Source organism: Anser brachyrhynchus (genome assembly GCF_964034855.1).
Source record: "Anser brachyrhynchus genome assembly, chromosome: 12".
Lineage (NCBI taxonomy): Eukaryota > Metazoa > Chordata > Aves > Anseriformes > Anatidae > Anser > Anser brachyrhynchus.
This window is the reverse complement of record NC_137707.1, coordinates 18,562,019-18,589,980: the sequence shown is the minus strand read 5'-3', so window position 1 is coordinate 18,589,980 and position 27,962 is coordinate 18,562,019. Positions and strand designations below refer to the sequence as shown.

At 45.6% G+C, this 27,962-nt stretch overlaps 1 protein-coding gene across 7 annotated transcripts in view; it reads right to left on the bottom strand.

Annotated features, from left to right (window-relative positions):
- The window catches only part of ZNF423 (zinc finger protein 423), a 214,712-nt gene that overhangs the window by 21,756 nt on the left and 164,994 nt on the right, over positions 1-27,962 (bottom strand). For 6 of the 7 annotated variants that reach the window (XM_080552920.1, XM_080552923.1, XM_080552919.1 and 3 more), the window contains one exon: positions 1,144-1,275. The exons of the other annotated variant lie outside the window; for it this stretch is intronic. In XM_080552920.1, the coding sequence (XP_080409046.1) occupies positions 1,144-1,275 (132 nt within the window). The remainder of the gene's footprint in view (positions 1-1,143; positions 1,276-27,962) is intronic. 7 annotated transcript variants of the gene reach the window in all.

The window sequence follows — 27,962 nt, the reverse complement described above, 5'->3', positions numbered from 1 at the left end:
GTGGCTGGTCTGGAAGATGCGTGCCCAGAACAGCATTTCTGGCAGACACCAGACACGTGAACCTGAAAGGGCAGATTGTCACCATTTTTAGACCTTCTAAATGGGCTGTTCTTTCTGTATAATAAAAAAAAATATATATATATATCATTTACAAATATTACAAATATAACAACATCTACATTATGATTTTGAATTGATAATTATCCTGACTTCAACAAGTGAAGTGCAGGACACTGAACTCCAGCTTTAGCTGGTTAAAAACATCTTGTTTAATAATTTTTGTCTCATCTTATATGACTGTTCACTGGTATATGAAAAAAGCTTCTTCAGCAGAATTAAAGACATGCAGTCAAAGAGTTACATTAAGGCATGTCTCTGGAAAGGAAAAATTAACTCCAAGCTCACAAAAAGCGGGTTCTCAAACTGTGGGCCAAATCCTAAGGAACTGCAGGACCTGCATCCCCTTACTGACACCTGGTCCGCAGCCACACGTGTGTGAGTCATCTCTAAGCAGTTAGATGTTAACTACTTGGAAACTTATTGAAAAGTTTGTAAAAGGCACCCTTAAAATGTATCCTGCAGATCCATTAAGCAAGCTCACCCAACATCACTTGCACTGGTGAGACAGCTGAAAATGAACCATGGGGAAGGACACAGAGCAGGCACTCAGACAGGAACTGTTAGAAAAGGAGTTGGGAATGCTCCGAGACGAGCAAGCTGTCCTTAAAGAAATCTTTGAGAGATGAGTTGTCAGAACTAACTGTTGTGTGGTTTGATCTTATGAACCATTACTCAAGTGAGGCTCACCACTGGCCTCACATAGAGCCCTCGCTCAGGTGCTCACAAGAACAGGTCCATACCTTGCAAGTTGTGCACTTGGAGACCCATCTCCCCTTCAGAGCACAAGGTACAGGTTGAAAGGCTGCTCGTTGCAAGCAGCAGTGCAGAGCCTGCTGCGTTTGGGCAGTGCTGCACGGTGTCAAACACCCAGTGCTGCTGTTTTAGACAGGAGCTATTTTGAACATTTCCAAGCACGGTATTTCTTTTCCTGAGAAAAGGCATACAGTATTTTACAAATCCCTTGAGTGTCATTTCTGGATCAAGCCATGCACACTGAGGCTTGTCTCAGTCTCCCTGTCTTACCTGTGAAACAAACAGGGCATTTGAATGTGCCTCCCATCCCCTCAAAGCTGTGCTCAATCAGGTGACACAGGAGCTTTGCCGGAGAGTCAAACATCTGGTTACACAGCTTGCACTCATGATTGATGCCTTCCTCTGCAAGGTTCAAATGATACAACTTGTTAGTGACACAGCACATTAGCGTCTGGGATGCAGCAGTCAGCGAGAAACGCCGGTGCCAGCGCGCGCAACGTCAAGGACCCGCAGCCATCGCCATGGCCCCGCTACGAGAGCCAGCTGAGCCACTCGCGCAGAGCGCTCAGGTGAACAGCCCCAAGTCACATTTAGGGGCCCCAAGTCACTTGGTCATTTAGGGGCATTCATTTTCAGCTGGGATGAAAGCGGGGCTGGGACCAAACCGCCTGCAGCCTGCACACCTGGCCGGGCTCGTGACGGTACCGTGCCGCTCCACCTCGCGTCCTGCCGCAGGGGAAGGACATCGTTGCTCTGGGTATGTATTACTGAATACTCAGACAGCATTTAAAGTGAATTTAGCAGTGTGAATTCAGCCAACACCACTGAAAGCAGGCTGCTTCACCTCAGATTACGCTGCACATATACAGAGGAAGAAGAAGCTGTGGGAGAAGAGCAGGAGCCCAGACCAATGTCAGCCTTAATTTTCTCTCCCTCAACTTCTTCCAAGGTGCAGATAGACCATTAAAGGGATTCAAATGTCATTTTAATTTCCATATCATATAACTTAAGCTTTATTCATTCTTAAGCATTTACTTTCTAGCTGAACATAAATAACAACAATTCTTATTTTGTAAGATGGCATGTTTCTCTGTTTACTGACTTCCATATTTTTGGCCTTTTTCTGAGGTATTGAAGCCATATTAAGTCAATTTCCTCAATAAACATGAAAGAGACCTTTTGGTTTTCTTGAAATGAGGGAGGAGGAGTAATTTAGAAAACAGGTTTATAATACATATTTAATATATAACAGTAAACATCTACATTTTAAAGATTTTGCAGATGTTTTTTACAAATACTTCCTCAAAACATCTTCCCTTCATTATGGCAGCACACGTGAAATTGTCATGAACACATATCTTGAAAACTAAACAAACTGTCTTTTGATTTACACTCAGCTTTGTTTTTACACTTTCAAACCTCACTAACTTCAATTTTTAGTTCCAAGATACCTAGGAACTGACTGCATTACACAGCGAACTGCTCTTTGGCCAAACGCATTGGGATCTTGCAAACAATGTGAATCTCCAAAAGCACAGTCTTTACTTACAAACATTTTAAATTAGTTTTAAAGTGGCCAGACAGAGGGAAACTATTGTTTCTTATAATGCCTTTGGTACTCCCAGGGTCCCAGAGCCCTTTTGCAAGGTGGGAAGGTGAGCACTAGTGGTCCAGGACCAGGACAGGCAAACAGAGCAGCTCTGGACCAGCAGCTCGGTGGCTCCCACGTCTGCACGCTGGCACATCTGCAGCGAGGAGCAATGCCCAGGGCACGCATGCTTGGATGGGTGCTCCATACAGGTGCTCTATATGGGGCAGTGGGAAAAAGAGAATTATTATTATTATTATTGTTATTATTATTATTATTAATGATGATAATTAATAATATTAATATTAATATTAATAATAATTTTAAGAAATTGCACAGAGCAGGTGGTGAGCTGCCCACACTGCCCCATGGCTGAGACACCTGAGTGGTGCAGGGGAGGCAGTGAGCAGGGTAGGGAGAGACAACTGGGTGGGCTGGGAGGGAGGGAGGGAGGGAGGGAGGGAGGGAGGGAGGGAAAAAGGAAAGAGAGGGAAGAGTCAGAAACCGAAAGAGGAAAGTGCTGACGGCACCACAGCAGCAGCTCCACCAGCTCCCTGGGCAGCCGTGGCTGGGCACTGGGATAGCTCTAGGACACAGCGAGGTTCGTAACCCTCCGTGTGGGCACCCACCACGGACAGGCATATTGTCCTCTCTGAAGCACGGGTTTCCAACCTGGCCCTCTCCCCGGCTATGGCGTAAGGCTGCCTTCTTGGATCAGGCCCTTGCCTGAAAAGTTTTGGCCTCGTGCAGCCCTTCCCATCTGCTCCAGAGGGATGAAAAGCAGGGGGAGGGATCCGCGCCTCGCGCTGAGCATCCCGAGCATGCCCAGCACACAGCTGCTACGGCAGCCGCGCACTGCAATAAACTTGGAGAGGACAAAGCAGATACTGGGGGAATGGAACAAATTCCTTCTGCGAGTAAATCAGAGAAATCATGTTTGACATTAATTTTCTACTCTCCACATACTGGGTATTTGGAAAACAGTGATTCATGTACAGCCCATGGTCCTGTGTGAGCACGTGTGTTCATAAATACGGACAGACACATACTGCTGATTAAAAGACTGCTCCTCTTGCAGCCTAAACACCTACAATTTCAGTAAAATTAAAAAAGTAGAACAATATTCAGCATTTCCATTGAAGTATATTTTTACAGTCTTGGTATGTTTAATTAGGTAACAGAGATTGTGTATTTTCTTGGCTGATCCCTGCAGTATTTTAAATAGTTAAACCCATAACAAACAAACTAAAACTCGAATGAAAAATAATAAAACATAATGGGTTCCTGCAGATCTGGAAATTTATCCCACTCGAGGCAAGACCTTTTGATTTGCAAATCCACTTCTGAATTATAAGGCCTTCTCCTCACCGATGGGGGTTTTTATTCCACTCCCACAGGAGTCCATTATGTATTTCTTGTGTCTATAAAACCATCCAGGAAGAAAAAAGGGGGAAAAAAGTACCATGGTTAGCATGACAAACGCTTCTCTTTTCATGCATGTGTATTCAAAATATGAAAATGCCCAAAGATATAGATAGAATTGCTGCTATAATCACTCTCTTCTCCGTGGCATTTTACAGCATATTATTTTACACAGCAACACGGTGCATGTGTAGGGGTACTCAGTCACCTTTGGAGAATAACTTTCCTGAATTATATAAGATGATATAGGCACGCGCGGGGCGGCTCTTTGACAATGCAGCACAACAGCCAACGCTCCAGTCAACCACGTGGCGCCGGGCGGCAGGAACACAAAACATATAATCATTTCCCTCATTTTTATTCCTTTTTTTTTTTTTTTTTTAATATGACAGGCATCTATGAGAGACCTACATAACTCAAGTGAATTATGCAGCCCCTCTCATTTGTAAAGTAAAATGCAGATTTTCACAGCTCGCTGTGCTAGATCGTCTCCCATTTCTCCATAAGTGTATCTGCGTGGGGATCAATTGATTTTAACACTAAACGAGCAATGCACAGCAAACAAGAATCTTGGGTTTCTTGCCTTTTTTTTTTTTTTTTTCCCGAGCTGAAAATAATAAGCATTAATTTTACACTTCATTTCTCAAAAAAATAATAGGATGTGCTCTTGTTTAAAACAAGCAGGCCTGCTGGATTCTGTCAGGCTGAAACTATGTCAGGCCAAAAGAGGAACAGAGCGCTTTGTGTAAAAGTATCATGGGGAGATGATAGTATCCTGTAATGTTTTCAGTACCTACTTTTGTCTCCAAAAGCATTTGATCCCTGGCAGACACATACTTATTTCCATACTGGTCTTGAGGGAAGCCGGTAGGAACGAGAGCTGATTATCTGAATCCTGAAGGTGAAACCTGGGTGGTGCCCACTGATGTCAAAGGCAGGCATTTGTATAAATGTTGAGGTACATAATTTACTGCCTGTTAGCGAGGATTAGGGGGTTGCGCAGCCCTGGCTGAACTGCAGTGGTGAAGCACGTCGTTCATTGTTTGCAAGTTCAAATGCATTTGCAGGATAGTTTTAAATGTGTTGATAGGGTGCTTAGTAGCACTTACGCTCTTATCCTGCTCGTTTTAGTGGGAATATGCTTCTCCATAAAGCTATTTGTGCTGCAGCAATGTGCATTTAATACATATTACAATCAGTCTCTGTGCCTCTAAGAGAACTGACGCTGGCAGCCTCCTGGCGAGGATGCAGTATAATTAATAATGCTGTATTAAACCCATGCACTGTATCAGCTGCATTTCTAATTATAACTATATTAATGGCAATATAAAACTATGCATTAACACTGTCATGTACCGACATGTTATCAAACCAATGACAAACTTGAACTGGAGCAATAAAAATGGAATTGTCTTCATTGTTAGTTAAAACTTCAACTTGATTTAATAAAGCAAAATTTTCCCTTATAACCACAATAGTCCCAATCTGAGAGAGCATGTAGGGCAATCTGATGCTCATTCCCAACAACGTGTCCATCCTGTACCACTGCTCCCCAAAACAGCACATTGCTACCTCGCTGCAGCAAATTAAAGCAATAAAAGGGAATGTCTTTCCCGTACTTGGATGTACACATCCATGAGTTAACCACACTTTTAATGAACTTTGAAAACCTGTAATTCAGTGTAACAAAGCATTAACACACCATATTCACAGAGCACCTTCTCTCGTCCATTACTTCATAAATCTGGTAGAAATAAATGGGCCATGTAAGGAGTGCTCTAATTATAATAGAAATAAATACAAATTGGAACGAATGCAGGGAAATAAAACGAAGACTGCATGAAACTGTTCTGTTTAGGCAATTCATTCCCCAGTAAATAAGGAAGCAAAGGGGAAAATTTATAGCAGGGAAAAAGCAGGAGCTTCCCCAGCATTTCTTCCATGTGGCTGCGGAGGAGCGAGCGGCTGGGGCTGAGGAGGACGACAGTGATGGACACCCCCTCCGAAACAAAGCCTGTGGGAGAGCCGGCTGGCAGCGCCTCGCTGCTGGTTTCATTACAACCGACCCAAGGGTGAAGGCAAAACCCAGGGCTGAGACCAAGGTGTGACCGCCACAGGGGGACAGTGGATTCGCAGAGGTTCGCGTCAGAACAGGACGATGCTGTACAGACGGCATCCCTTTGTTGCCGTTGTTGTCTAAGGCCCTGTCCCTCTGCACAAAACGTTAGGACCGCATCGCTCCTGTACGTTTTTGTAATTAATCCCGGAGGATGGAGCCGAGCCCTTCCCTGGCAGGCGGCACAGCCGCGGTGCGGCGCGGTGCCCTGCCGCTCGGGCGGCCCCGGCGGTGAAAGGCAGCGGATTGATGGCGTGGCAGCAGAAATGTCACCTGGGGAGCTGGGTGCCGTCCTCCCAGGGATGCTGGAGGTCAGTTACCATGGAAACACCGAATGAGCTCAACCTTGTAACTGACCCTTATCTTTTTTTGATCTGTGGCCCACTTGGGACCTTGGCTGGAAATCAACTGGAAAATAATCTGGTCACATATCAGAAAGAGAACTATTTATACTTATTTATCCAGGTAGAGCTCATATCTGCCTTTGACAACTGCCCGACGAAGGACTCCCATCACCTGCCTGCAGCACCACACGCGGCTGCGCAGAAACGCCCGGCTCCGCGCTGCGAGCCGCCACGCCAAAGCCCCCACCGGCCCGAAGCACAGCCACGAGCTGCCACGCGCAGCTGTGCTCTGGGCCCCGCTGACATATTGCCGGCATCCTGCCTTGCTCGCAGCCCGCACGAGCCCCCCGACTTGCCCGCGTGGATAAGCATCCACCTGCACCCCTTCTTGGAAGGTTTAATATTTTATGTTGGTATCTGCTACTCATATTCTTTTGTGCTTTATCTCTCTGCTGAAATATGATTCTGCTTTGAAATATATTTATATGATCTAGAATGGCACAACACTGATGTCTTTTATGAGCTGAAGATTGTTTAATAAAATCTTGCATTCCTGCCTCATCCTTATGACAATTTTACTATTATAAGTTTTCAAGGGATATGAGAGCTGTCCACCGTGGTTAGAAACATCATTTTAATGAAAAATGATAACACAGGGACTTTGGTTCTTCTGGAAGCTATGGAAGGCAAACCAACAAAAATGCAGAGCGTTCCGAACATGCATTTGCTTTTGGGTGAGACTCACTAAAATCCATCCTCTTCTTCACAGCTTTCCGGCAGATCGTCAGCCCTGCCGGTGGACAGACGAAGCAAAGGGGCTGCCCCGCTCCTCTGCTTTTTCCCAGGGGAAAAGGATTTGGGGATTCAGGGGAGATTTAGGACACGTGAGCTCCTGGCAAGTTCCACTGGTGCTGGAGCAGCACCTATGGGTTTCTGGTAACCAACTGCAATGCTTCTGGTGATGCACATGCTATACTTATCTGTGGCCTCTTTTTCAGGTACTCTTTTTTCAGACTAAATTAGCCCTACCACACAAAGGGCTTTAAACTCTTCATCATCTCAGGGGGCCTCCAGCTCAAAATATGCAGAATTAGATGCCAAATTATTTATAAGGTAGCTTGTGAGTTCACTGCCTCCAGTACATGTCACCACACTGCAATATTAAAATGACCATTAAGAAGAAGCACGGTCCCAGAGGGATTCAGGATGAGATTGTGCGGAGTTTCCCACCAAGATGAGGGCAGCTTTCTGCCCGCTGCTCCAGCTCCTGCTCCGTGATGGCACGGGGAAGGCTGAATGGCAGACACAGATGACGGGCCTGCCAAGCCCGTCCTCATCAGCTTAATTTTCAGTTTACAAGAAAAATAAAGTCTGAAAGTTCAAAGGAGTTCATGAAGCTATGCATCATCCGTCTGCTGGCTGCAGAGTCCCAGAGGGACCCTGCCTGCATGGCTTTATTTTAGATGTAGATATTAATCGGAGAAACTGCATAAAGATCATTTATAGAAACGCGCTACACTTTAGCACAGAAACTTCACACTCTATCAGCCTTTCCGTGAAAACACATTTTTTTTTAATAGCCTATATTAAAAGTCCTTGTGGATCAAAGTCTGGTAATTCTGGCTCTTCCCTCACAAAAGTTCTTTAAGGAGTAACTCCAATGGCTTCCACGGAAATGCGAAAGCTGTGCAAGAATAGAAAAACACGCCTTCCTCGAGCATGCAAGCCCGTATACATACACACAGAATGAGCCTGGATGAAGCTAACGAACCCATAAGAACAGCTAAAGGTGAATAAAAACACCACGTTTGTACGCTTCCCATGCAACTCGACCCTCGTCATGTATTTTGGTGCTTGGATATGTTGACAGCTGTAATATCTCAGGTTTAATGTCAGTACCTGGTGAAACTGAAGTACTGTCCCTGAGCCCAGCCCGTGGCCCACAGCCCGTTCCCTGTGCTGGCATCCCTCGTGCCACTGAGTCGCTTAATAAACCTCAATGCCCTGCTACAAGTCCTGGTCTCTTCTCTTCCCTTGAAGCAGCTCCCTGCATTGCTGCACACCAGGAATACGTCTGTCCTCTGATCCTATCGACAATATCACATCAAAGAGCTCAATACAGACAAACAGGAGTAACCAGTATCTACTTGGCATCTATTCTTCTTGTGAAATTAAAAATTAAAATTAAACCATCGTTATACTCATATTAAACATCCCACTGGAATATGCCAAGTGCTTTTAGAACATGCAAAGCTTTAAGCCGAGTTTCAGTGGGGGTAAAGCCCTTGCCACTCGATTCACAGGCCTGGCACGTTGCACAGCCTCAGCACCAGGGCCACCAGAGCCGCAGGGTGCCCCCACACCACCACGTCCCACCCAGACCTCCTGCTGTCCCAGCGTGCATCAACCGTGGTGGCAAGGAGGCCATCAGAGCTCGAGCAAGAACAGCCAGAGGCAAAGCCTCCACCCTTGTGGCTCAGGCTCAGCGGTGTACGGGAGAGCGGCTGCGGCCGCAGCTCCCCTGGAAGAGCCGAGCACTGGGTGCGTTTCTGCCTGCGCCCACACCGAGGGTCTTGGGGGGCTCCGAGCCCCGTGGCACCCGTCCCGGCTGGTGGGCATGCGAGGCGCACTTGCACTTGAAATCTGTGAGCTCCTGCTGGTGTGTGGCACTGATCTCCAGATTAAAGTTTCCCAAGTATACGTTGACATGATAGAGTATAAATCTATTGTGTAACTAATCATCAGATTAATGGTTTCTAATAGTATATAATTAACGTGACTGGCAGGCTACAAGCCACTTGTTGTCGACGACACTCAGCAATACACAGGCTCTGAGAAAGCCTTAAACCACTTCCATGACGGCATCAGGGAAGCAGAAAAAATGGTAAAAATGAGAGATTAAAAACACAACGCATAACAAAATGAAAACGCTTTGAAATGTACAATTTAACTGAGAAACACACTTTCAAGCATCAACGAATGATAAACATCATACTTTTCTGTTCGTTTGGCTAGCGTTATGATAACTCCTGTTATCCTTGCTCTGGTTGGTGCTATGGTCAAACAGCTTCCATTAGCATAGTTATTTGGGACACAGTGGGCATAAAAGTTACAAATGCAAGTGGAAATCAGCTTCGAGATTACTTCTGTTGCTCATCTCCAAACAGTTTGGAGATTGGTGAATGCTGCACTTCTGTTGCTTTGGGGCAGTTTGTACACTCCCATTCGGGTTAAACAAATTTTTTTTTATATACAAATTTCCATTCTTTTCTTCTTAAGAAACATTACCACTGGGCAAAAGCCTCTAGTAAAAAAGCAACCTGTTACGGCGTTGTTATCAGCTTCCTGACAAAAACTCTTCTTTACAATGCATGCAGACAAGCCAAAAAATGGAAACACCTTTCAGCTTTTTTTTGGGGGGGAAAGAGAACCACGACAGTCACCTAGCTATCTGGGCACGATCACTCAGCAGAACTGCCCTGGAGCTTACCAGTTCCCAGGAGGGCTGCACCCACCTCGCAGCCCACCCCAGCCAGGCTCCGGTCCTCAAGCCCCGTCCTCTGGTGCCTGCCTCACCCCGCTCCCTCTCCCCACCGCCCAGGAAGGGAGCTGGGGGACGCAAAGCAGCTATCGTAGCTGGAAATGAGATGCCATTGCCAACAGAAAAAACGTGGGTGACTAAATAAGGTCTGTCTGGCTCAGATAGGTGACTGATTTTGCATGGCATGAATATCTTTCAAAGCTCATTGAGTGCAAATATGCCCAAAAGAATGAAAAAACTATCAGACATTTTAAGTCAGGAATCCTAAGGTGCAGTAACGCATGGTATTCCTTAAGGCAGTCACAAAGAATCTGCATGAAAACAAGAAAATACCTTAAGCACCTCTGCATTATGCAGACACATTCTCATACTATGGAAAAATTCGTCAGTGAACGTACCGAGTGTCTCCATTGATGTTGATGGGATTTGCTCGATTAACACCCCACAGTCCAAGGGGAAAACATCCCCTGTAGGATCCTCACTGCGAATACAAAAAGCTGTAACCCCACAACCTTTGGAAAGAGATCTCGGTGCCAAACAAGGACACTGTACAGCACACACTGCCAAGTTACTCTCAGTAGCACACATCTAACACACAACTTGTGATTCTGATACTTAAAGCCCGAAACCCAGACAGCATCACCCTTACATTTGTACTTTGGGGGTGAGCCGGCCCGCCTGCACTCCTCGTGCCCGAGCGGCTGGCTCTGTTCAGCACAAGGACCCGGAGAGCTGCAGTGGGACACAGACGGCTGCCTGCACGCATCCTGCACGGCTGCTCCATGTCCGCAGCACGGACAGAGGCCTGCTCCCGGGCCCCTAACCTCAACGTACTCTGGCGCTGCCTTTGTAAACAAATCCCTTTCCGCTTTATTATGCGAGCAGCTCAGTCAGGCACATGGCTGCTGGCAGACACGTTGTCACTGAACAGGACAGCCAGCTTGGTTTTATTTAATTTTTAGAAACACATTTTCTTCATTTGATGTGTCATTGGCTTTTTAATGCACTGAGGAAAGCCATGTGCAAACTCTTATGCTCCAAAGACAGGCTCCAAGGAACATATGAGGGCTGTGACAGAAAAGTTAGTCTAAGATAGGAGGAAAGTCTGCATTTTTGCTCAAAGAAGGGGAACTGGACATGCTGAGCCTATGACGGTGCTACCTCCTCCAGCCGTGGGAAGCACGAGTGTAGCAGCACATCGCAAGGAAATGACATCCAGAGGCTCTGACAGCTCATTAACAGCGGGACTCCTGCAAGGCTGTATTTGCTTAAACTCACCCAGCTCTCAGTCTGGTGGCTTCGCACAGCTTCCTAGGTTCTCTGCCACTCCGCTCCTTCCCAGAAGTTACATTAAACCAAACAACAACAACAACAACAACAAACAAACAAACCCTCCACACACAGAAACCGTATGCCAATACCAGCAGCAGGCTGTGAGTGGTGCCAGACAGGAGGGCACCTCCAGGGGCGGGCGCAGCAATGGGCTGGAGCCTGGGCAGGAGGGGCTGAGGTTATGTGGAAAGGCTCAAGGGTGCAGCAGGACTGCTGCAGAGAAGGGCCTGATGTGCATTCGCGGAACTGGAAATAGATTTAGGAGTTTGCACCTAATAAGCCCAGATGAGAAGCAGCATATTCCACGGCACTGCTAAAGTTACTAAGGAAGAGTGAAAAATGAGAGGAAAAATCAAGCTGCTTTTCAGCTGCTCCCTCAAATAAAATAAAATCCTAAATCAAGCTGTCATGGAGTCCCTGTTTGAACCAAAAAGAAGGATACAATAAAGGTCTGTTAGAGACCTGCTACCCACTATTTTATTCTTCATTTTTCTTGTGGGTTCTTACTTTAAGCTCCAATTCAATGATCCGCACTAAGAAGTCGGCATTTGCCACCATCACCCCTGAGAGGGAGCGAAGATACAATCGTATATATGCAAAATAGGTACAAACTCTGATAACAATACCTTGCCTGTAGGCAAAAATTGACTTTTTAAATGGCAGCCACTATAATAATGCTAGCCTAAGACCCCACCCTTGCACAAATTTCCTCTGCTTAGTAAAAAACAAGTTACACAATGAAAGGAAAGAGGAGGAATTTGGGTAGTGACAACGACAGCACGGGGACCATTTTAGGGGGAAGGACAAAATGGTAAAGACAAACCCCACCTGAGGCCACAGAGCCCAGCTTCTCCCTGGGGTGCTCTGGAAGGCCTGGCCAGCCCCAGCAGGCAGCGGGCACCGTGCTGAGGCCACCCCTGTTGAGACAGTGGCCACCCCCTCTGTGACAGCGCCGCGCTCCGTGGTGGCACAGCTCGTCCCGGGGAGCCGCGCGCAGGCAGCACGCCACACACAACAGTTGAATCTTTGCAGCTAGATGAGCATCAATTATGCATTGTATCAAAAAATGAAATGCTAGAGCATGGAGCAGGCAATTCAAAGAAGCAGCATGAGCAAAGCAAGTGCCAAAGAAAGGAAAAATATGTCCAAAACTGTCACGGAGCACTCGACAACTTTTCATGTGACACCATCAATCGCCTCTCCTCGTGAAGTTCTTGAATACTTGGGAAGAGATTACAGAAATATTCAAAGATACAATATTTGTATTTTGAATGTTAATTTGACACAAAGGAGTGTGCATGAGGGAATGTTTATAATCAGCACTCCAATAAACTCACAAATGACTCTAGTATTTTATAAGCTTGTTAGAAACAAATCACTCCCTTAGCTTATATTTACTTACTGATGAATCATAAAAGGCCTCAATACACAAAGAGTAAATTCAAAAATGTTTTCCTCTTGTTTTATCTTCTATGACAATACTGAAACCCTCTTGTTCAGGCTGTGAATCCCATCCATGCCCCTCCTGGTTTTATGGCTAAATATCGATTTCTCCATTGGAGCAGAGGCGATTTTGAACCCCGGTTCCTGCCCCCAGATCCCCTGTAAAACAGCTGCCCTGAGCTGGAGCCGAGCTGAACCACCTGGAGCTGCCTCCCAGCCTCGTGCTGCCTGGAGAGGGGCAGCGGGGGCACATCCGCTTGGGGATGTTTGCACAGAGATGAAGCTCGGCCCTCGGAACAGGAGAACACACACACCGCCTTCCAGAGAAATACGAAGAAAGCAAAGCAAAAGTGCACAGGAAGAGATCCTGCAGCATCTTTATAAGTCTGCAAGGGTCCTGAGCAACTGTAGGAACTGCAAAACTCATTGACTGCTCCAGTTGGTTCCCAGAGGTACCAGCAAGGTGTCAAGGCAATACAGGTCCCTGTCACCACCAAAATGTCCTGTACATCCCGGCTGTGCAGCACACCTGTAAGAGGCCACAGCTGAACCCCGCTTTTAGGCTGTTTAAAACCACCATGGTGCTTTGACACGATACAAGTCACGCTCCAGCACACAACCTCATACCCACGCCTTCCACACGCGCTGTTACACACCAGCTCATCCCAGTACCACTCCAGCTGTGGGCACAGGAGACTGGGACGAGCCACCTACTGCTGGCAGGAGCTGTGCCGTGGTACAAGGTGTGACACAAAGCCGGGCCTTAGAAGTAACTGCCTCAGAGGTCAGCGTGCTCTGTGCATAACCAGCAAGCAGCACGAATGGAGGGAAACAAGAGTTGGCAGAACGACACCTCGTTCTTCTAATGTAACTAAGTGCCGCGTGCAGTAATGGGAGTGGTGGGGATACTCAGCTTTATGCTCCTATTTACTGGAAAGAAGGAATATGGGGACATTCCAACGCGTGTTGTTACTTAATGTACAGTTAAGCATTACACAAACATTTTATTGTGGTCTGTAAAGATGATCTATCTACAGTAGCTGAAAACTCACACACTGCATTCAAGCTAAGTGCTTGCGGTAGACACAAAAGCAGAGTGACTTTGCAGAAGTCAGCGTAACTAAGCTTTTATTCTACACGGCCCAGCTGCTTCCTGCACAGACAAACGCATCTTCACCATCCTGTGAAGGAGAACCAAACTTCTGTGGGCCGAGCTGACTGACCACATATCAGCTTTTTAGCTGTGTTAAGATGCTCAAGCTAATAACCATAGCCAGGCTTACCTGTGCCACCAGCCCGCTGCTGCTGCCAGGACGAGGCTACGAGCTCAGGGGTGACGAGGGGAGCTGGTGGCTGCTGACCCAGCTCCTGCTGAGGCGACCTCGGCAGCAACTTGTCAGATTTTGAGGCAGTTTCCATAAGCTGTCTAGTAGCCTGGCTGGCCTGGTGCTATCCGCAGGATGCCATGAACCACTGCAGCATTTCAGAACACACCAACAAAGGTTTCCTGAGCCCGACGCTGCTATTAAATGCGATTCGGGCATGTATTGAGCTGAGTTGATTAATCGTTAGGAGCACGCATTCCGTACAGCTCACAACTCACTCTGCCAGAGCACCTTACGAGGTGCTTTTATTCCTAGAAATTCTAATGGCAGCCACGAGAATAATACTGGCTTTAACTAGTGCACGAGCCACAAAGCATTGTGCAGGAATTTACTAAGAAGTGAAGAGTTGACAGGTGGCACACTCAAAACCCACTAATCCAGGCAGAGAGGACCCAGGGCTGCCAAGGCACGGGCAGGCAGCTCTCGGGCAGCAGCTCTGCCAGCCTCTGCCGGCCGTGACAGCGGGGGTACCTCTGCTCACAGGGCATTTGTAGCATGCCTGCATGCCCAGCGCTGAGCCCAGGGACTGCACCCCCATACCAGCTCTTCACATACCCCATGCCGAGGGGTGTGGGGGATCAGCGCTCGCAGGTGACGATCCCTGACGTGCCAGCCCGCAGAGGGCACAGGGTGAGCCACAACCACTTCAACAAACTTCGCATCTCAAATGGCAGCAGGAAAAAACATACGGTTTCTTGGAGAGGAAGAGAATGACTGTGACAGATGTACACGGGCATCCGAAACACAAGGCAGGAAGTGAACAGCTACAGGAAAACCCACACAGGACATGCCCGGGGTTCTCAAGGAAAACACAGACAAGACACCTCTGTGCTGTTCAGCCTGAAGTCACTTGGATTTTTACTATGGCAATGAGGTTGCAATTTTAACATTCTAACTCCACAGTGATGCTATTATAATGGGAACATGAATCTGAGGAGGAAAGTCACATCACAAAGAAAACAGAAAAGTACGTTTTAAGGTGGGGAATGGAGGCAGTAGTCTAAGGGACAGTACAAAAAGTATATGGGTCTTCAGTTTTACCAGAAGCGTCCCAAGCACACTGACCTCCAGGTTACATTTCTGGAATATCCATTTATTTTTGAAAGCTTCTATGGAGAAAATGAGCTCCTTAAAAAAAATGAAGTGTGAAGCAGTGACATTTCTGTTACTTGTTTTCAGTAAATACATGAAATTTGTGAGCCCAGTTTAGAAGTTCAGTAAGAGCAATGACAAGCAATAGGCACAGGTGAGTTATCACTGCTTGGTAATGACAGTCGGATGTGTTTCTCGCGATCGCCACGTTTGCAGTCAGGTGAGAAGCAGTGACCAGTTTTAAGGCAAATGACACAAGAGGAAAATGTCTAGTGCATCAAATACTTCTGCCAAGAGTGCCCGTACCAGAAATTGCTTCCTCAAAGGACAGTTTGTTTTCATGCAGGCGGTTATTTTCGGTGCTGCGTCTGATGGAGCAGACTCACCTGTGCTTCGCAGCCATCATGATCAAGTGACAACCCAGGCACCTCAGCAGTTTTGTTTCACAGTAAAATCGCTTGGGTAATTAATGCACACAGACAACGAAGCTCCTGGAATATCATTCTTCTTCCACAAACAACGTTTTCACACCCAGCACAGAACTCCTGTCCTCCCACATCTCTTCCTCCTGCCTTTGGCAGGAACACATATTGTGGGCAGCAGCACCCTGCTGTAGTCCCAGCACACCAATTCTCGTCTGGGTGCACCCTGTGACAGAGGCCTGGTGCCTGCAGCTGTGAGCAGCCAGGACAACTCAGGTGAGGGCACAGGGGCCACCTCAGGAGGTGTTGAGCAGGCCCCTGCCTCTGCCCCGGGAGCGGGGACGTGGTCGGGTCGCTGCCTGCCACCCAGCCCTCACCTCCTGAGGCAGCTGGAGCAGCAGAAGGCTGTGGCTGTGGCCGAGCCAGGACAGGGTGCCCTGGGCGAGCTGTCCCCACTGCTCGTGCCCATTGTTCCCAGACAATGTGCTTTGAATACCCTTGTTTCCAGGAACGAAAACAAGCCACAACAATGCCGCAGCAGCTGGCCGGACACGCCGGCCCTGGCCAGGTGGACTCTGAGGCGCTGCTCGCGGCCCTGCGCTGCCTCTGAGGAAGGAAGCTGGGCCTGCAGCTCTCAGCCACTGCCAGTCCCCAGCGACTGGCAGACACCTGGGGCACGAGCGGTGACACCACCAGGGCCTCCAGCAGGGACCTTGCCGGGCCTCAGTGCTGCCGGCAGCCCCACAGCTCCCTGCTGCAGGCACAGGTGGCCTTGGCCGGGGCTTTGGCAGTGACATGAAAAGCTGATCTAGAGCAAACTCAAAATTGGCGACACCGTTTACGCTGTGACTTGTGTACTAGAAACCAGCAATAGTACCTGCTCCTGTTACATGCAAGTGAAATCAGAAGAGGCGCTCTTCTTCTATCTCCTTGCATCACAAATTTGTTTATTTTTCTGGTACGTTCGCCTGTGCCACGCTGGGGTTACCCTGGCGCTCTCCCTTGTCCCCGCCGCTGCGGCGTTTTGTCCCTGGGGACATGAGTGGCAGCCAGTCCCCGCAGCAAGCCTCACCACCATGTGTCCGACGCCAGGAGCGGGTGTGAGCCCAAGTGCTGCATCCCGAATCATTAGAGGGTCTTTACCACAGGCTCATGTGTGCGGAGTTTAAATAGCAAGCGAGGATTTAAAGTGCTTTTATTGTACCACTTGGTTTCCTTTTTGATTTTCAAAACAAAGGATGTATTAATCAATAGATTATTATTTTTTTTAATTAATTATCACCATCATCGAGCCAAGCTCTCCAGTGCCTGCCTGAGTCCTCTTCAATCCCGGAGCAGAATCTGCCATCTCTTCACCATCCGTAAAGGCTAGCGGTTTGCAGCCTTAAAACACTATTAAAATCAATTCCGTTGGTGTCAAAAGCTCTCCTTCTTTTTGCACCCACCAGTACGGCTGTAGTATTCATCAGATTTTACCACCAGGATTAATGTTATAAAATGTCACTTGCTACAGTAAAATTTATCAGCGTTATTATATACCATAGAAACTGCCACCACAGACAAATGCACTACATTAAAATTTTGTCTAGAGCTCCCTAGAGGAAACATTTGCTGCAATTTGTATAACAGTTTATATATTTATGCTATTTAATGGTACAAAGCAATAATTATGACTTCATTCACTGATAAGCAACAGCATTATATAAATCAGATGCGGATTTAGAACATGCCAGCTTTGTCACTGGCCTACTACTTGTAAATTATGTTGCTGTTAAAAAAAAAAAAATCTAAGCAAATATGAGTTAGCAGCAGGAAGCTAATAATGTGCCTCCAGCTGTTCCAGTTAACCTGCAAATGTGGCCATCTGCACCTCAGGAGAAAAAGAAAAGGAGAGATAGAGGGAGGGAGGAAAAAGAGAGAGAGGAGAGGAACGACCGCCAATGCCAGCACAAAGCCTGGGCCCAGAGCAGTAGGAGTGACCTTGCTCCTTGTGACCAGACAAGCACATATTCAAAATCAGAAAAGTTACCAAAGAATAAAGGACCTTTTCTCCCCTAGACCTACAGAAAAAAGAAAAAAAAAAAAAGAAAAAAAAAAAAGAATTAGAAAAATCTTTTCCACTGCCTTTTTTCTCGAACAGGCTGTCTTTCACCTCTGGGGTTATTATTTACTGCATTGCAGGTTTGTCCAATGAGCAGGTTTTCCTTACAACTTCAGCCTTTCATTTTTACTTTTTAACACCTCTTCACAGACACATCTTGTATTATTAAAAAAAAAAATAGTGGTCATTGTAATAGATTTATTCCTGCTTCAGACAGTTTAAAATGGATCCGCAGGGCACAAAGACTGAGATATCAAACAAGAACGAAATTCTCAGATAGCAAGTCACAGATCTTCCTGCGCACAGCAGCTTCAGTCCTGCCTTTGGATTCACGGGGATGAGGTGTCCTTAGGACGTGCGAGTAGTGTTCACTCAAAGATTATTTTATAAGAGACCTCTATGAAATCTGGGTCACAAGGAACTGTCGCAAAATATTCCCTTTGACATTTATCCACGGATGGAAGGCACAGTGGCTGATAGTGCATGTCCTGCATGTGGTTACACTTCGGTAATTTGGCAGTGGTCTAACGCTAAAAATTCTCCAAGATTCTTGCTGCTAAGGGCCCCCCAGCACCCCTACTAGATGAGGACAGGGAGAGCATCAAAGGATTTAAAAACATTTTTTGTTTTAAGATCTGACTGTAAACCAACGCGCCTGACTCCCATGAAGGGTGCCAGGATGGCCGGCACACCTCGCTGGAGCAGCGCAGTGTCCATGGGCTGCAAACCAGCCCTCGCCCCAACAAACCCTGCTCTGACGCAGGTTAACGAAGCAGTGCTTGGCCTTGTGATGCTTCAGCAGGCTCATGACCACCATTGGCCTGAAATTAAGGAAACTCACATTGCTTCTTCCAAATTTAAGCAATCCAGATCTTTTGTTTCCTTGGTTTAGGTACCTGAACTGCTGCAGGCAGACGTGCATCATAATTTCAATAAAACTCTCAAAATGCCGAGAGCCACCCACTACCGAGCCGTGCAGGTGCTGGTGGTGCAGGTAGGCAGCGTGGCCTCCTGCGCAGAGCGCATCGGGGTCACAGAACACGGGATCTGCTTCCCAGCAGCGTTGGAGGCAGCCCACGGCTATTATTAGATTTTTACCAAGGAAACATGATTTATCTTCATTCCAATTTTTGTAACTATAATTCGTTCCAATGCTAACCCCATTTACAGGGATTTATAGCTCACTTGAAAGATTAATTTAGGCATATATAATTTGCAAAGAAAAAAACTGTTTGTTTTTTTTTCTTGGAAATGATGAATTTGCTTTAAACTGATCAGCTGTAATAGTGTTAGGGTATGCAATTGTTTTTAAAGCTTCGTTGAATGATGTTTCTATTTAGAAGAGCTTTGCGACCCCTTGCTATGTAATGTTGACTAGTCTGTGGTATTTTCAAGTGAAATACCTCACCCTGTTGGTGCATGCAAAGCAGTAACTACACTTTTTTTCTCCAAACATTTACATTGCACTTTGGGGGTGCTGGTGTATATGATAAAAACTGCAATTTGCAAGAGGCTAAAAAAACCACAGTTGCATGATGAGTCAGGAAGTTACCAGCATTTACCCTTTGAATCGTGCTAACCAATGTGAAGTGCCAGAAGTGTGCTCAGGGAAAGGCATTAGCCATCTCTCCAGAGGAAAATAAGTATTCTGGGGAAACCTGTAGCTTCATCTGGCCTTTCCAAAAATAATTTAATCTAGAAATTGCCACATCTTTGAAAGCAGCTAGGGTAACACTGTGCTTTCCAATGCCAGGATATCTGCAACAGCAAATGCAAATGCTACAAGTGCTGTTGAGTACACAAAATTAGCAGAACATTTTGTGCACTGTAGCACAGATCTGGTGTCTAACGGAGTTCCACTTAATTACAACAAACCTCAGTTTGGTCCACTGGTATCTTCAGAGGCAGGTAGCACGTGGTTGAAAAGCAAAGACATGAAATTAATACCTGCTCACATGGCCCTTACTCATCGAGACTGGTGATTAACAAGTCATGTCTCACAAATTCTGCAGATATGTGTATGTAGAGTTCCTCAAATGCTTTATCTCACCAAATTTTGAATGTTGCTTTCTAATAGGATGCCATAATCTGCTTTCTGTCCAGATCTGTTCACTGCTAAAAATAGCACCAAAAAAAGTGCAAGATCCTAGATATACGCAAGCAACTAGTAATCCTCATTTATAAAGAAACCCTTTCACACAGTCTCGATGAACGAGGAACTAACATCAGATGGGCTGCCACACAACCATTAGGAACATAAGAGAGAAGCAGATGGAAAGGGGGACAAACAGGTATTTCCAAAACCATTAATAAAAAATACGCTTAAACCACCTTGCTCATAAATGTAAAACCACATACTTAATCAATTTATTTAATTTTGTCGGAACACTTCTGCTCCCCTCCTGGTCCTAACGTGGGTGGCAGCAGCAGAAATAAGTGAACTGCATCCCTCGGAGACGCCTGCTCCTCCTGCCTCTCCTCAGCCATGGGAGATCTCCCTCTCACTCGTGCTCCTGACACGCCACAGGGTTTCATTTGCTTCCTGGTGCTCGGAGGGAGCGACTGAAGTAAGCTCGCAAGCTTGGCAAGAAAAAAGTTTGACCAGAAACATTTAACTCACAAAGAGATGGGATGAGAAAGGTCAAAAGACATGGTCAAATGAAAGACCTTCCAGTACCTCAGCGGTGCCCCAAGCGTTGAGACAACGCATTTACATCACACAGGTGAATAAAGCAAGCCATCCATCACCCTCATGCACACACTTGTGTATGTCTGCAAATTATTTTTGGGCTGATAGAGTTAAAGTAAAAATACCTACGAGTTCACACAGCTAATGCTGTGACATCTTCGTTCTCCTTATTGACCTGAACAATTTGATCCAGAAATATTATGCAAGCAGCAGAAATGCAGAATGAATTTTTAATAGCACCATGTGTGTGGAAGAGAACAAAAGTTCATAAAATATGTTAAAGTGCCTTCCATAATACTGGTTTATGTAGCTCTCCACAAAAAATAGGCACTCCAAACTACAGTTGTTAATCCTGACAATTTACAATCCATCATAACTCACTCCTACCGTACGGAGGAACCCGTCTCTAAAACACAAGTGATCTTGCCATCACAGATGAACTCCAATACGCAAGTACAATGGGATAAGTTTCATGGTGTCAGCCCTAATTTCCAGCCTTGACTTTGATTTCCCCTGCCTTGGTGGGTTCCAGTCAGACCCTCAGTGTTACTCTAATGTAGCTTTTTTGTGGTTTTAATATGAATATTGTGTCAAGGATCTGAGATATTAAGAATGACAATACATTATTATTGCAGCAGGGAAATCTCCAGAGTCCTAGAAGTAGGATTTTGAAAACCACAGTCAAAAATCAATAGTAATCCACAAGAATTCATAAAGGAAACATGTCAGTCAGCATCTTTGAAGACAAATCTTAAATTTTCTCCTAAGCAGACCGGACAAATACAAGTCACTTAGAGGAGGCGCGCGTGCCCCCGCTTTTGGGGCTGCGGGAGGGAGCTCGCCTCGCTTGGCAGCCCCCGGGGCACTGCCGCCCTTCTCTGCCCCAGCCCCAGGGCCAGCCCCAGCCTGCCCAAGCCGGCGTGGCCCCGGCGGCTGTGCGGGCAGGGGGGATGCTGGCGCTGCATCCTTGGCACTGCCTGCTCCCAGCAGAGACCCGGCTCCTCCCTCTAGAGCAGCCATCCTCCAGGATGTAGGGAAAAACCAGCTCATCTGCGCTCCCTGATAAATGTGATAATGAGAAGAAATGCTAAGAATTGTACACGCGATCCTTTGATGAATTCACAGCCAGACATCTGTTTTCGAGGTAGCTGGCTCGCCTGCTACCTTCAGCAACAGGACTTATTATTGCTTGGTTTTGATTTACATAACCAAAAATATCCGCAAAATTAATTAGTTAAACACTTCATGTGTATACGCCACTGTATGCATTAGTACAATGTTACCAAAGCATCCTAATCCTCCTCTCGGGAAGAAGCCTGCTTAACTCGGGCGGATAATAGAAGGTATCACACATGGAAACGACCGCAAGGCGGACACAAATGGATGGCTTTTGCCATCCAAAATGTTGTGCGGGGAGCAGGTACGTCGGGACGGGCTTAGGGCTTGGTCCCATCATTCAGATCACTCGCCTACAGTCGGACTTTGAACACTGATTTTTTTTAAAGAAAAACCAACTTGCAAGGAGCTGGAGATGAATGGCCTTGCTCTCTTAAGTAATATGTAGCAGTGCTCAGAGGGAGACAGAAATCTTCCTCTGGCCCTCAGCCTCCTGCACGATTTGCATGGCGCAAAAGCTGGGCTTGACTCACAGAAGAGGTGAAGTTATAAGCAAAGGAAGCACACGACGTTTTGAGTCCAAATGCAGTAAAAGTCATCAAGAGTTGGCCAAACGCTCTCAGTACCTTCCCATAGTCTAGACAGCCCACAAGCTTTCCCACTGCTACTCAAAACACCCCAAAAAACATCTGTTATGGTTTTGGAGGAGAAAGGCCAGAGGAGCTCGTGCTGATGGTGGCACAGGGGTTTCAGTTCCTGCTTCGGAGACTTCAAAACTGTTTTAAAGGGAAGTAAATCATGGTCCCTAGCTGAGAGATACACGGTCACTATTTAATGGCTGAGGAGAATCCATCAGCGAGGGCACCAAAGACTTCTGCGGTGCCCAAAGTCCTCTGTCTTTGGTGGCATTTCTAGCCGAGGCTGTGGGGAACACCGCTAGAAACTGTGGCAGTCTTTTAGGGCAACAACAAACACAGTTTACTGTATGTCTGCTATTTATTATGCATATTATTTATTAATTTATGTAGATTAGTAGACTGCATGACCGAAAACATGTCATCAGCAACGAAGGGCATCCAAGCCTGCAGGAAAGGCTTGATCCAAAATTGGTTTCAGTCCTCGAAAGATTTTTTTTCCTTCTTTTTTTTTTTTTTTTTTTTTTTTTAAACCAGTTCCAATGAATCTTGGTTCAGGCCCTAAAGGCACTTAGAGGAGTTGCTTTTACTGCAGTAGTCACAGCAGAGATAGCTGAAATCTCCATTACAATGGCTCTGTCACAGGTACTGCAGGAAGACAAATTCATTTAGGGAGCCCTATTGATACTTGATTTGTTAGATCTCAATTGCAGAAGTCTCCAAAGTGCAATGTTACAGTACTAAAAAATCGTTTAAGCTTACATTCACCGCTCTACTGCATGTATCAGGCCCAAATGCAAAGGATCAGTTCTCTCCCAGGGTGAAAACCTTTACTATGTGTAACTGGTACTGATCTACAAGACAAAATCTTATAAAAGCTTTTTATGTGCATTTTGTTTTCAAGGTAAAAAAGAATTTACACCATCAACCCACTGACAGCTAAAATTTAGCCTGCTGGCACACACTGTTATACATCTGTGCTTCTTCCACCCCCCCACACCTAGTTATTCCTGAGACAGCAGCACCCACTTCAAGAATTATTATTTTTTCCTTCTTTTCATCAGAGCAAATTAGGAATAACCTCACTAAAGCCAACACGGCTACACTGATGAAAAAATTAATCAGCAATGGACTCACACCCTGGGATTTTCTCAAAAATTTGACAGATCTGTTAGTGCTGAATCTCAGTCTGCCCTAGTTACCAGATGAGAGTTGGAAGGGCATTAAAAGGACAATAGATGTGCTAATATTTCCTAACTAAAGTTATAAAATATCCTGACAAAAGTAACATTTCTAAGATATCCCAAAGCAAAAATTCCTCTTGAATCTGAGTTTGAACGTTTCTTTTTGCTGAATCGTCTGTTTTTCTCTCTTCTTTAGCACTCAGAGCTAAACTCCCAAACCTGAGATGCTCATTGTCAATAAACACTGTGCAAAAACCACATCAATAAAGGGGAGCAGCAAAATTAGCTGCTTGCAGTTACTGCCTTATCCACAAGAGAGCACAGTAACCTGAGCACATCCCCATTCCTTTGTAAATGCCTAGTGTACATACAGAGCACCGTATAACTCAAAAATTATAATTAAAATGTCTTAGCTCCTGTATTTATAGTAACATTTAAACTACTGTGCTTTCTTGAAGTCAGAGTCATTTACTTGAGAACAGCACACTTTATGGTGAACAGATCTTTGAAACTATACCACGGGGATATGGCACAGCCACATGTAACTCAATATATGTCAACAGCTGTAAAAATATTGGTAGGAGAAGGGAAGAAAAAGCCATGAGCACAGATCAAGTGCCCTGTCTCTCACATCTGACTGTTTGCAGATTCTCCCTCCCACCTCTCCTCTCTCCCACCCCCCACCCCCCCCAAATAATTGGGCAATTTTGGTGCAATAAAAGCCAAGGCTTCTTTGAGGTTGAATGATCAAAAAGGTTATAAATGAAGATGATTTCAATGTTGGAGGCCTAGCGAGTGACCAAGGCACTTTCTGTAGCAGAAGGGTTTGTTCTAATCTTACCAACTGCACGCTTTCGTCAGAGCATATTCCTAGGGAGTTCACAGCTCCCCAGGGCGAAGCTACAGTAAATTCTGACTAATCCCCTCTGCATACAAATGAGCCCCTGGTAAGAGAAACTGCAGGGTCAGACAGCTTATGCACAGCACTGATTCTCCAGGTCTGCGCCTTCAGCAAAGCAAACAAAATGGCACTGTATTTTTATTATTATTATTATTATTATTTTCAATGGGACAAGGTTCCTGAAAAACAAAGGCTTAAATCCTAAAAAGCTGGACAGGCTAAGGAAAGGGGGAAAAAAGCATGGAGAGAAAAAAGCCCCTCTTCTCTCATGCGCCCAGGCAGCAGGGCAAACAGACAATATAATCTGTTCGGAAAATTAATGAATTTAAGGTTTTGCTTGATTAAAGGTGTGGTAGATTTGGACTACAATTTAATGTAAAAGGAATATGGGCACAAGATAAAATATTCATTAGCCTATTATGAAAAGCAAGATCTAATCCTGCACCTTCATTGGCTGGCATCACCATATCAAGACACTATATAGAGCACAGAGTCATTTATATTCATTCCCTGGCATTTCAAGCAAGTCTTTAAATGTTAAATTCTGGCCCTATTGCTGCTTTAAAAGTCTTAAGCATTGCTTAGTGCATGATGTGATTAATTTTTCCAGCTGTGCATTATTTAATCACAAAGTATATATTTGTTACAATCATTAACTCTTGATAACATGGGATACTCGTTTCATCCAAGTTTCTTTGAACTGTTTGGAGGTACTGAAGGAAGAACAACTGGCGCTGATGGCACCAAGTACCCCAGCACTGGGGAGCAGAAGAGCTCAGGGCTGCAGGGGACCCCCTTCGGAGGAGCCCTGCGCTGCCAGGGATGTGGTGAGAGCATTGGGCACTCCTGGGACAAGACACCGAGAGCTCTCAGTGCCAACCACACAGAGCTTTTCTTTTTGTGCCTGCAGAAACTCTCCTGCGTTTGGATATAAACGGAGCTTGCGTTGGTTATGCTCTGCAGCCACTTGGTACTGCTCAGCAGAGATACCATCCTGTGACCTTGCATGCAGCTTTATAATATGCAATATTTACATATTCACATATTCCCATTTCATACAGACATGCAGTCAAGATGTAGACTTTGGTTCAATTTCATAGTCGCAAATGTGGAGTTTCTTGGAGATGATTCTGCAAACTAGAGACAGCGGAATGCCCTACAATTCAAACTTAGAAGTTTTGGGTTAGATTCCTCCATAAATTTATCCTTTATAAACACTTTCTAATATTTTCTGTGCTAAAATTGACTCGTTTGAACCTTGCAAGCTCACTCCAAAACTTCCTAGCTAAAGCACATGTCTATGCAGCATGGGGATATTATGAAATAATAGAACCAAGCAACCCCAAGGTGCTGGCTGAGGAAACGTTGCTGAAAAGCCAATGCAATGGAGCCTTAATGTGCTATGTATAAGGATCTGCACCAAGCCCACGCTCCACCCCATCCCTGGGGGAGTGTGGGCACAGGGGGACTGCAAAAGGCTCCATACAGCTATGCTCTGGTGTGCCTGGGAGGAGAGGAAGGCTCGCAGATGCATACAGCTCCCCGCGCGCCAGGCCGGACCCTGCCAGCTGTCCAACGCACCCCACCAACCTCTCCCTACCTTTGGGGTGGTGGGGGACCTCCCGCCAGTAGGCCTGCAGCAGCAGGGCCTTCTGCAGTTAAAAAAAAAAAAGGCGTTTTCAAGCAGCAGCACTCCCATGTAGATGCCATGAGACAATATTAAATGTTTTGCGCTGTGCTTCAGCCATAAGGAATTGTAATCTATAAAAGGCACCGCTGCACTGGAGGGGGGAGTACGTACCACTCCATGGAAAAAACGTCTCCCTTCGCAATCAGGAAACTGTGTTACAGGGATGACCTTCTGACACAAAGCACAAATCTATCAGTTTGCCACTTTTTGCATGCTTCTGGTATTTATCTGTTCTGCACTCCCAACTCATCTTTTAATTAGACAAACTCTCATGAAAGTCAACAAGAGTTTTGTCTGACTGAGGGCTGGGTTAAGGCATAATTGGATCATAATTCCAGGGGTAACAAAGGATAAAATCTAGTTCTACATAGGCACCAAAAATGCAGGACCTTTGAAATTTTAAAATGCAGCATTTGAGTGGGGAGCTGCAGCAGAGGCTCTGCCATCTCCGTGGGGAGGAAATTCTGAGCTCCTCCATCTGCAGACCCAAAGGCAACACTAACAGGAGCACTCTGAAGCTATCGACGTGTGCCACTGCCCAGCCATGTGAGCCGGAAAAGGATGAACAAGAATAAGAGTTAATCAATGGCATAACTCGATGCCGCATCATTAGTGAATTCAACGGTAATTTTGAAATACCACTGAAATTACACAAATAAGCCAAGATCGGTTTCATAACGCACCTACAAAGCAAGTTCAAGCCTAACTATGCTTAAAGAGAAGTCAACGCTAAAACACACAGTGTGAAGGAGGAGTTGTTTTAATTCTTTCTAGTTTTGAACACCGAATAAGGCACAAATCATTGGACAGCCCAGGCCACAGTGTCAAAGTGTGGCAGCTTTAACGGAGAGCATTCTGCCATGAGGCTGAACCACGAAGTGGCTGTGGAGCAGGAACGTATAGCAAACGCCCTACAGCGAGCACTATACCTGTGCTTCACAAGAATGCACATATTTAAAATTCTGACAGAATAAATAAGGCTCCTTAGTGACCCATAGGGTGAATTCTCTTTCAGAAAGGGAGAAGTTGCTGAAAGCCAAGTTCTTGCTGCCGAATTCCTGGACACAGTTTCCAACTATTCCAATCAAGCAGCTCTGTGGTTGGGCTGGGATTTCAAACTTGCCACAGTATGAAGTCCAGTTTGGGCTATATTCCCTTCCCTCTCTCAGCTTGATGAAGGCTTCCCCGCAAAATCAAAAGGCTTACTGTCAAGTTTTCGATTGGTCTGGGCTTCATGCTATCATGTGTGTGGTGATGGCAAGGAATATGAATGCGGCTCTGGCTCCACCATGGGGCCTTGAGGTTTCGTCCAATTCATCCAGGGACCTTATGAAAGTAGAGCGGGTCTCTTTTCATGTATATTCCGACTGCTGAAATTCCCTAGATGCACTGCAGTGTGCAAACGCGGTGTAAAAAAGAACAATAGCTTGAGAAAAACTGAGGCAAGTCTACTGAGTATGCTTAAGATAAACCAGCAGAGCTAATGCAAAAAAAAAAAAAAAAAAAAAAAGACAGGCATTCTTCTGCATTCATAACTTAATGAAAATAAAACCTTTTAGAAGCAGAGAATGCTTCTGCATATTGGCACATGTAAAACTGCCATGTTAACTTACAAAAATTGATGCAAGTCTCCAAAATGTAAATATATAATATCCTGCCTCTCATATGTTTAGATGAAATTAGATAGCTACAGATACTCTGAACCTTTCAAAAAATACATTAAATCTGTTTGCACGCCAATTCGTTCAAGCACCATGGTCTATGTCAGGAAGCATTCCATGGTAGAAACAAGTTAACAGAGAACTGAAGTGCAACAGTGACACAGACTGTAGCATACCATTCCTACACTGAGTGAGGGCAATCCAGAACAACCCAAGCTATTCCTTCAAGTAACAGCTGCTAAAAGAATAAATATTTGTTAGGCATTTTTGTTTGTTTATTATTGCTAATAATAGAATACAATATTCCCTTCTCGAAGAGCATCCAAACAGTACCAAGCTTTGTCTCCACTAGCTGTGATATATTCTGCATTTCAGGCACATAACGCATTTTAACTGCGCTATATATAATTTAATTTTCCTAGCAAGA